General features: G+C 33.5%; 2 protein-coding genes across 3 annotated transcripts; both read right to left on the bottom strand.

The window, feature by feature from the left end:
- Positions 1 to 3327: 3327 nt before the first annotated feature.
- Positions 3328 to 4009, bottom strand: LOC120189297. Its single transcript, XM_039192613.1, has one exon. The coding sequence runs from the start codon at positions 3830 to 3832 to the stop codon at positions 3392 to 3394; it is 441 nt and encodes a 146-aa protein (XP_039048544.1). The 5' UTR covers positions 3833 to 4009; the 3' UTR covers positions 3328 to 3391.
- Positions 4010 to 5483: 1474 nt separating this feature from the next.
- On the bottom strand, positions 5484 to 9321 carry LOC120189281. Of its 2 annotated transcripts, none has more exons than XM_039192595.1 (9): positions 8800 to 9321; positions 8045 to 8317; positions 7690 to 7903; positions 7467 to 7576; positions 7177 to 7376; positions 6883 to 6986; positions 6541 to 6728; positions 6248 to 6447; positions 5484 to 5844 (listed from the first exon to the last, which is right to left on the bottom strand). In XM_039192595.1, exons 1-9 carry the CDS (start codon positions 9044 to 9046, stop codon positions 5665 to 5667), a joined length of 1716 nt encoding a protein of 571 aa, XP_039048526.1. In that variant the 5' UTR covers positions 9047 to 9321; the 3' UTR covers positions 5484 to 5664. The 2 variants fall into 2 exon arrangements, with proteins under 2 accessions (XP_039048526.1, XP_039048533.1); XM_039192602.1 differs by having other exon boundaries at positions 8890 to 9321.
- Positions 9322 to 10590: the final 1269 nt, after the last annotated feature.

The raw sequence follows: 10590 nt of genomic DNA, 5'->3' as shown, positions 1-10590 counted from the left end.
CGGACTCTGAATACCAACTTTCACACTTAGCTCAACTATTTAAAGCCCTCTTTCAAATCATGATTACAACGTCATCACCAGCCTCTGCACAAGAGACAACAACTGGAGCAATGCGAGTCCAAGGTAAACTACAGATGTCCGCCGAGCAAACAAGTTCATAAAAAACAAGTCACGTCACTTGGTAAATACGCATCTTCCGAAAGGCCTTTCTAAGGAGCAGAAGGGTCCAATCCTTGTCATAGGGTTATCATAATGGAAGAGCCAAGCAATCTTTTAGACCTACCAAGAGATTAAAATCTAAAAGAAAGCCAACTACAGTCTCAATCTGCCAAGTTAACGACTGTTGTTAGTCTGGAAATTCCTTCTTTCGCTGGTTTATCCGCTTCTATATTTTGGACTCTAGAAATGGAGCGTAAAACCCATTGATCAAGTAGGAGCATGCCATGAATTTCTTCCACCAGATTCGACTAGGTTGCGTTTGCTTTGGAGGGGTCAAGAATCCACTCGATGGCTACTTTACTATCACTTTGAATCACAAGACGATACTTATAAAGCCACACTGAATTGAGAAAAAGACTACCTGCAAATTTGATGGCCATCAATTCTGCCAGAAGGGGAGAGCCTGTGCCAACTGGACCGGAGAAGTTAAGTAAAAACTCCCCCAGATCATTTCTCAAGATCCCACCGATGCCACAGCGTCCATCGCCTCTATTGCAAGCGCCATCCACATTAAATTTAAGAAAACCAGAGGGAGGGGTACCAAGTCAGGACCTCAATGGGACTATTCGGGCGAAGAGAATTATACCCCACAAAGGATGGATTAATAATTAAGTCACTCATTGCGATGTTTGAGTCCGCGTATTTAGCCTTATACCACCGAGCCAAACGAGTTTTGATGAGGAGGAGGAGCTGATCCGCATCAAGATTTTTACCTCTAAAATACCATTCGTTTCAACACAGCCATAAGGACCAAATTATTGCAAAAGGAACAAGGGACCATATAGGGTCAGAAAAACTCCCACAGAATGTAGCTTGCCACGCAATAATGAAGGTTATAGGGTCTGAGGAAAAGCAGAGCACACTCCCCTAACCGCTGAAAATTCCACGATAGTACAATGTCAGACACTGAATTTGAGCCTCCAACCTTGACGGGAGCTCGATTCTGCATAACTAGCCATATGAAAGCCTCGACTTTGGGGGTGGAGCTAGACCCAATCGAGGCATGAAGCTTGGAACCCCTGTAAGGTCTCCCAAAAATTATGCCACTGTTCAGTTTCCCATTGGAATGGAATGGTCCATATCCAACCATTTGGACTTTAATATCTGAACCCATCGATCGTCCCCGTTTTATTTGTAGCTGATGCAAAAAAAGCGAGAATATTTTAATTTCAGAGGGACCTCTCTTGTCCAAGTATCGGCTTACGTCACCTACTTGAAGAACCATATTTTTTCTGAGAGTTTTTCCAACAAGATCATCCGCGTAGCAAGAGTTGAGTTTTGAAAAATGATAAATAATTAAAAACAGTAAAACTGAATTCACCAGAACTGGAAAATTTCGTTTTTTTTTTACCATTCTATTTTGATTTCAGCTTCATATTTTAAAATTTTATATAATATGAGAATTTTTTTTATTAAAAATCAAACGGAACAGAATTTTCAGTTTTTATGCGGTTTGATTTTGATTTCATATTTCAAAAATTCATCTTATATTAAAAAATCGAACCAAAGTAAATACACCCCACCGTAGGTCACAATTCATATCAAATTTACTTTCAATTTATGTTCACGTTATATTTAAATCACAAACTTTAAAAAATTAAAGACTTCTAAAAACGCAACATTAAAGACAAGTCCAACTTGAATGAAAGATGAATGGCCTACCAGCACCAACCAATGCAATAATGGCGTTTGGATCAACGAAAAAATCATTACTAAGGAAAATAAATTTTTCAAAATCACACTCACCTTTTGTTCAAAAACACTTTCACCGGGAGGTAATAAAACATTACATACAGTACCTTTTTTATCTTGTATTCCGAGAATCTCGTTCCCTATCTTTTTTTTTTTTTAGTATTAGACAATTGTCTCAATTTTGGATAATAATATAACTATTTCAAAATGATCATTTGTTTTGTGTATAATTACACAGGTATAAATATATATATTTTTATTTATTAATACTTATTATAAAATAAAATATATCAATTTTTATTATATTTTGATCATTTTTACGAGTGTTTTATTTACAAATTTTATTCAATGTTTTATTACATGTATTATTTATGATTAATTTCCATAAAAGGTTTTCGTATTATATTTTTAATATTTTCTATTAATTTTGTCACATAATTTGATATGGTAATTTTTGTACAACTCGTGGATATAACATAAATAAAAAATTATATCAATTAACACGTACTTACACTGGTGTAAGTATGTATATTTCTCAACCTAAAAATAAATACATACTTACACTGGTGTAAGTATGTACATCTCCTAATATTTTAGTACATAAAAGGAATTACATGATTATATTGGTGTAAATATGTTTTAATATTTTCAAAGAAAGAAATAATTTTAAAATAAAAAATATATATTTGTTATTTCTATACAAATTTTATTAAAAATATTAAAATTAGAAATAATAGAAATTTTATATTTTCTATTAATTTTCTTGTAAATATATTGACGCTAATATTGAGAATTTTATTTGTTAAAAAAGATAATATATCTCAAGGATAATTTAGTAAAAGATACATTTTGTATATCTTATATTACTTCACCAAACATTGTAGTCTTACATTCATATCAAATAAATCAAACAAGGTAATACGGCATTCCAGTAATATGTTAAGTAATATAATATTCCAGTAATCTCATTTCCAAAGATAATTTTACATTTCATGAACCAAACCATTCCTAAATAGGCACATCATCAACTATGAAAATATAGGACCAATTCCTCTTGCACATATTCATAAAAGTTCACAAATTACCTTTTTTACAATGTAATTGATAGTTAATAAAAAAAGGAATCGAAACAAAATTGTTTGGTTCGAGCATAACTTTAAACTGCGATGCGGTTACCGTTATATTTATCATGAATACGAACATATTAAATATATTATTATGTTCATACAATAATGATTTCGAATAATATAAAAAATTATTTAATAACCTCTATTTCGATTGCATACCGATATTTAAATCCCATATATGCGTATCAATCAACAAAGATGATTTTTCTTTCTTCAAATATCAAATTGCGGTCCATACCCAATGATCATACACTAAATTTCAAAAGAACCCAGATCATGATGAACTAAACAAAATTTAGACATGGAACAAGAAAATGCAAGTTTAAACAGACAAATTAAAATATTTCAAAAATCTAATCATACTTTTCTCTCCAAGAGTAAACCAAAAAGAATATCCAAGAAAAACCCATCAAAATATCACCGATCGTCTCTCTAAGGCAATCCCAAGCCAAATCCTCCACTCTCCTCTCGAACCAGAACCTCCACAACGCCAGAAAAACATGCAGAATCGTGCACCCTTTGGCGAAAAACGATTGAAACTCCCTGTCTTTAACAAACGAGACCATGAAAAGCAAGAAGCCGATGGCGAACAAGAGCAGGCCCGAGAAGGAATCGGAGGTCCGGATCAAGAGCTGGTCGTGCGGGGTGGAGCCCAGGAGTTTGGCGGCGGTCTCTATCCCGTGCGTGAAGGCGTACATCTCCTTCATGTAGAACATCATGAGTGCGCCGCTTGTTAAGGCGATCACCGAGTGGAGGACACAGATCAACCTGAAAGCCGATGACGATGTTGACATTTTTGTGGGAGGTTTTTTTTGTGTGTGTGTGTTTAATTATGAAATCGATCGGTGCGGGGGCTGTTAAAAGTTTGATGAAATAGGCATTGTTGTAGTGGAATTGAATCTTAACCCCAAATTCATTTTGGGAACGGAAGAAACAAGAAGAAAAGAGGAAGATGAACAGCAAAGCTATATTACGTTTGAAAATGGCCAAAAAAATTAAGCTAATTTCAGCTTAACGCCAATTTGTCGGTTTCATGCGGTTTGAGAGTTTCTGGTAAAGGGTACACTATTTATATGACCACTTAACTATCAACCTTTTTTTATTTCAACCATTAATTTTGAAATTTTATCAAATCAGATCACTTAACTATTTAAGTGTGTCAATCAATTGATTTATCATTAACATTTAATGAAGGAGATGACGTAAATGTTAAGATAATTAGTATAATTATACATTTGATCCTTAATATTTATATACTGAGTACAAAATAAAATAATTAAAATTAAGAAAATATCTTTGAATATGATATTGACACATTTCATCATCTAACTGCAAACTAAATTTATTTAATTGAATTAAATTAATAGAATGCATAAATTATTGAAGATCAAATGTGTAATTATACCAATTGTTTTGACAATCATCTCGATGACAAGTGGCTTGATTGATATACTTAAATAGTTAAATGGTCTAATTGATAAAATTTTAAAATTAGTGGTCAAAATGAAAAAAGACAATAATTAAGTGGTCATACGAATAGATTATCTTGTGGTAAATTACTTAGATGGTCAACCAATGTTTACGTTGCTTTCATTTTGATCACAAAAAGTCCTCTCAATTTAATCGTTGTCCTTATAACAATTGTTCACTTTAGTCACTTATACATTAAACCCTAAAGTAAACTATAATTGGTCATTCAATTTTAAGGACGCTTTTATTTTGATCACCAATATTTTATATATATATTACAATTACCTAACATTCAAATCTTCTATATATATATATATATATATATATATATATATATATATATATATATATATTAATTACCTAACAGTCAAATCTTCTGATAGATGTTGACATTACCTATAATATCTTCATTTTAATAGTTTGGAACGAGTACAAAATAATATATGTTCATAATCTTTTTTAGTCTTTAACAAACACACTTTACAGACATAGTTGTTCAAACTCAATTCTTTAAAGGAAAACAAGACTCCTTTTAACACTCATTGAGTCGTAGAATATAATATATTTCAAATATGGTGGAGAGATAATTTACACTTGAACGTCACAGATGTTTCAACAAAATGGAAGAAAACGGTATGGCTAACTAAAAAAATTAGGTCAAAAGCCTAACTCAAACTACAATTGAGGAAAGAGTTATATCAGAAAAGCCATAAATCCATGAGCTGGTGCGTTCTAACTATCCCACAATGGCGATCTTATTCAAGGCCAGGGAGCCACGCGAGTGAATTAGTAACATCGTTACACGAATCAAGCCACTACCAATTCCATAAAAAAAAAACACCCTGGCCTTCTATCAAGTAGAAACTGAAACAAGAGGAAGAACAATGCCGATGTCATCCACTTTTATTAATTTTTAATTCCAAATTACAAACAAAGCTGCTATCACTAAAACAACAAAATACGGACCAAAATTCATATAATATATAATAAAAACTATGTTTGATGTGTGCGTATATATATACAACAAAAAAATGAATCAAAATGGACAATTGCCAGAGTTAAAATGCAACCAAAGTGAAGGGAAAGAAATTGGACTGACTCTAGTTTCTATGGAACAAAACTTACAACATTCTTAATTTGCCTCAGCAAAAACATTTCAACTCAAAATAATTTCCTTGCCGACTTTGTGATGACGCCTAGAACCCGACCTCCTATCCCTTCCGCGTCTCGGTAAGATCTTCCGGAGCGGATCATTGGCCGAATGTAGCGGTAGCGGTGGCGGTGGAGGGTAAATGGCCGGAGGAGCTAAATGCACTAGGACATCCTTATGGTACTTCTGCAAGTAACAAATGAGGCAATGAGAAAAGTAGGTCGCTCAAGAGAAACAACGGTTTTATTCGATGTAAAATTCGATAGTTAGATTCTAGGTTCTAGAACAAATCCGAGCATGGTATGCGCATGACATAATATCATCCAAATCCAAGCATGGTATTCACATGACACAATATCATCCAAATCCGAGCATGGTATGCACGTGACACAATATCATCGAAATCCGAGCATGGTATCCACGTGACACAATATCATCCAAATCCGAGCATGGTATGTGCATGACAGAATATCATCCATACAAAGAACAAGAACAGGAACATGTTCGACGTGATATGCAGTCCAAGAACATTTCTGATATTCCATGAGAATTCTATCATATTTAACTACACTGCTAAAAAAGTAAATACCTGAACGACAAAGTTGCGCCGTTCACAGTCCAAGAACATATTCAAAGTCCAATTCGTCTTCGCTGCAATCTTATCCCTTACCATCGAAAAACTAATCTGGTCTCTTGAAGTAAAAAGGTCAACTTCATTGAACCAAAGACAAGTGAAGAGGTTGCTAACAGGAACATGTTCCCTTATTATTACACATCCTTCAGGAACATCTGCAAAACCGGCCATTGAATCAAACCTCGGTTAAAGCTAAAACAAGACGGAATCAAACAAAACAACATACAAAGAAGTATCTTGGGGCATACCACTCGTGATAGGGAGTTTTGCTTCGGAATATGGGGTCAAACCCTCCTTTTTATAAAAATCGACCTGAAAATCAATGGAAGCATTATCGTATTTGCCTGCAGCTTTATTTGCCTCAGCCTCGACAAAAACATCAAAGCGTTTATAATGCCTAGAAATTGCAAATGTAGCGTTTTTTCTCCACAAGAACCTGAAGGAATACTTGGAACAGTTAGAATAAACAAACATCGGGACCAAAACTTTTTAACATTGCAGTATTCTTGAGAGTAATCACAGTGTGCAACTTCAACATATGATAGTTAAGAATCTTACTAATTAGGAAGCTGGATGGAATTCCAAATTACCTCTCTAGAATTTGATATGGATCAACAAGAAGCTCGAGTTTCCCATCAATCCATAAAGAAAACCGAGCATTCGGAAATAGCCTGTGAGTTAGAAGCTTTGGGATCTGTTACAAGCAAATCACAAGTCAAAAGGCATCAAGTTGATGCATTGTCTCAATATTTTATTTCTCGGTTCCATTCTCAAAGAGTGAATCAAGCAATGTGGACAATATTCATCATAATCTACTAAAAACTCGGGTTCTCTAATTCAGATCTAAACTCAGAGGACATATCATCTGTATTCTGAACATTTACCTTTCCGTTGCGCCTTCCATCAGTGTAAGGAAGATTACGAACAACAACAATTCTCCATACTCCAATCTTCTTGCTCTCATCCAAGCTACCATTTGCTTTCAAATCAGCCTCTGTTTCTTCGTCGACAAACATGTAGAAACAAATAGTTTGCTTGGAATATTCACTTATATTCTTTGGCTGTTGTATAATGTCGAAAGCTCCTGAAAATGAATCCGGTTATTCGATAAAAACCAAGGGTCTCCAATCCAGAAACTGAAAAATAAGACGAAATATAGTACAATTACGGGTACCAAATATCGCAGATGCAACCACCACTCCATGACATTGCTCCATCTCGAGAAGATCTTTGTCAACAATGTCGAATCCTGTCCCAAGGCCAGGTTTGCTTCCTTTGACAAATCTGGAAAACACGATACACATCGATCAAAGGTACTAAACAGGCAAACTTGCAAATATAAGAATACCAAATCATATTTACTTTTAAACCCTAAAAAAGAACAAAAAAAACCATACCCACAATGCACATTCATCGACTCTCTTATATCATATGAATCATCCCGTTGCTTCAAAGTAGGATACCCACCAAAGTCCGAACCACCGAATTCATTCTCTTTTTTTAAATTTTCCTCGTAAATATATGTTAAATTCTTAAGTATTGGAGAAAATGATGGAACTTTTGGCATCAAAGCAACAGCTTCTTCCACCGAAAGGTAACATACAGGACAAGCTGCGACAAAAACAAGCAAGAAAACTCAGAAACTAATGTTCAACGAGGCAAAACCAGAACTAACAATGTCAAAATACAAAATTTAAAACTAAAAAGAATAAGAAATAATTCGAGAAATTTACTAAACAAAAGAATGCTTACGACGTGGTCCCGTTCTTTTCTTATCTGCTGGTGGAGGGGGTAAACTAAAAGTGTTGCATGGATGCCCTGGGGAAAGAGTGTAGCCAAGAAAATATGGAGGAGGAGGAGGGGGCATTACTCTAAAATCAGTTCCTTCAACACCGTCACTGGCTAGTAAAGTTGTCCAATTGTCTATTTTGACACTTTGCACTTCGTTTATCAGGGGAAATCCGGAACTATTAAGATGCAAGCTATCGTTTACCTTACGGATATTGTCACTTTCCTGGTATTCACCTGTATACAAGCCACAATCAATTCAAATTCAACTATCAATTGGCGTCTAGAATTCCAAAACCAAAACATAGAGGGAAGCAAACTAAATTAGCTTGCACTAGGATCTAACACTCATCAAAAACTACAGACACACACACATATATAAAATCCAACATAAACATTGAATCAAAAAGTACATTCAAAGTTTGTAAAGGAAGAAAAGCAATTCAATTGAGTTGAATGATTAACATTATTTCCCTCAACAGAAATTGAGCTCATGAGCAAGCATATAGATGTCTAGTTCTTTATTCGAACACACTAACCAAAATGGAAACATTAAGTCCAAGTCTAATCAATGTAAACCCAGAATTTGGACCACTTCTTTCATTAAAAAGAATCAGAGCAACCACCCTAAAAATTCACTAATTCACTACCCTTGATTTCTAAAATTTCAACGAGAATAATCCATCAATGATGAGCTACAAAGGGAAAAAGAAACCAACCTTTGCCAACATACAAGACCCAAACAAAAACAGCAGCAGAGATTAGACAAAGAAGCAACATTCCAACCTTTTTTCGACCTGCAAACTTACAGATCCAATGAACAAATGTCTCCTTCTCCTTTAAAACTTTAGAAGGCTTAGCTCTTATCGTTGTAGGCGCTTGAACTGGCAACAAAACACCGTTTTGTTGTTGTTTATCCAAAGAACCATAACTCCCAGAACGAATCCCCAATGACCCTCCAGTCATTGTCTCTTTATCAACAACCTCAATTCACTCCTCTCATCAAACTTTTACTCGAATCAAAAAGGAAAAATAAACCCAGAAAACTATAACTTCAAAAACAATCATACAACTCAACAATAATAGCAAAGAACAAGATGCCAACTTAGATTTAAGTCAGATGCATTTCAACAATAAATCTGGGTTTTTTAAGTTTTTGATTGGTTGATAATGGGTTTTGTGAAACCGAGGGAAATGGGTTTTCCGATCAAATCTCAGAACACTATTTTCGAGTTAAGAACATCTTTTTATGTTTTGATGGGGGAAGCTCATAATTTAGGAACATATGAACAATTTATGACCTGGTTGTGATTAAATCTTTATCGTTATTTCTACTTGAGAATAAATTGAGATCATGATGTTGAATAATCAAACGGTCATGAGTTGGTGTTGGGTTTTATGATTTTGTGTTAAAATAGACTTTACTGTACCGTAAAAACCTAAGAATGACAATTTTCAAACGTATTTGAAGATTTTTACATAATCTGCCGGTTGGATTAAGAACATAATAAAGATTAAGACAGCACTTTGTGAACTAAAAAATATGTCTTTTTATTTTTTTTATTTAGTAAATTAATAGTTTTGTATTATTATAAGATAGTATTAATTCATAATTTTTTAATTATTAACATACATATTGTCGTAACCGTTTTTCGGTTGGACTCCGAAATTGAGCTTCGACTTGGATTAAATGGTTAGGAGTCGCCACCGATCTTTTATTTGAAAATAAATAGGTTGATCGGATACCTTATTTCTTATTTAATCTGTGTCTTACCAGTGATGTGTCGGATTCGGGAGTCGGTTACAGTCAATGAAGGGTTAGCACCTTTGAACTGCCCTTTCGGTACTATGTAATTTCCAGTTGTCTTAAATTAAAAAAATATATAAGTTTAACTAAAAAGATAAAAAATTGATCCAAGTTACTCACCACTGAAAGATTTGAGAATGAACCCTTCAAAATCAAGAAACGTGTTAGGGAAAAAAGAAAATAAAAAAAATAAAAAAATACAATAGGTAAAACAGGGGTGGATAAAAAGAAATAAATGATACGACATGGAGATAAAAGGATAAAGAGATTAAAAAATGACAAAAATAAATAAATAAAATAGTAATAATCTATACACGATCAATGCATAAATAAACATAAGAAAAAAGAAACATCAAAAAAAGTAAAACACGATTAAAATATATACGTAATAATAATAGGTCATATAAATAAGCTATTAAAAGTATACATATATATATATACATATAAACGTAAAAATGAAAAAAAAACTAAAAACAGAAAAACATGGATAATAAAAACATACATGTATAGATAAACTAAAAAAATGATTAAATAAAGAAATAATAATTAAAACTTAAATATATGGGACCAAATTGAAAGTGGAACAAATTAAGTGGCCAGATTACAAAGATTTCGAGCTCAAAACTAATTTTAAATAAGCTTTTAAAAAACGGGGACTGAATTGAAAGAAAATTAAAAAAAAAAAAATAGGCCGAATTTTGAA

Source organism: Hibiscus syriacus, unplaced genomic scaffold (assembly GCF_006381635.1).
Source record: "Hibiscus syriacus cultivar Baekdansim isolate YM2019G1 unplaced genomic scaffold, ASM638163v2 tig00004072_pilon, whole genome shotgun sequence".
In the NCBI taxonomy this organism is placed as follows: domain Eukaryota; kingdom Viridiplantae; phylum Streptophyta; class Magnoliopsida; order Malvales; family Malvaceae; genus Hibiscus; species Hibiscus syriacus.
This window is presented reverse-complemented; position numbering and strand designations above follow the sequence as displayed.

Coding starts and splice junctions, on each gene's coding strand:
- LOC120189297 (XM_039192613.1), bottom strand. CDS start 3,832: ATGTCAACATCGTCATCGGCTTTCAGGTTGATCTGTGTCCTCCACTCG.
- LOC120189281 (XM_039192595.1), bottom strand. CDS start 9,046: ATGACTGGAGGGTCATTGGGGATTCGTTCTGGGAGTTATGGTTCTTTG. Junction 6,987..7,176: donor ATGGAAGGCGCAACGGAAAG/GTAAATGTTCAG, acceptor TGCTTGTAACAG/ATCCCAAAGCTTCTAACTCA. Junction 5,845..6,247: donor GGCGCAACTTTGTCGTTCAG/GTATTTACTTTT, acceptor TGTTACTTGCAG/AAGTACCATAAGGATGTCCT.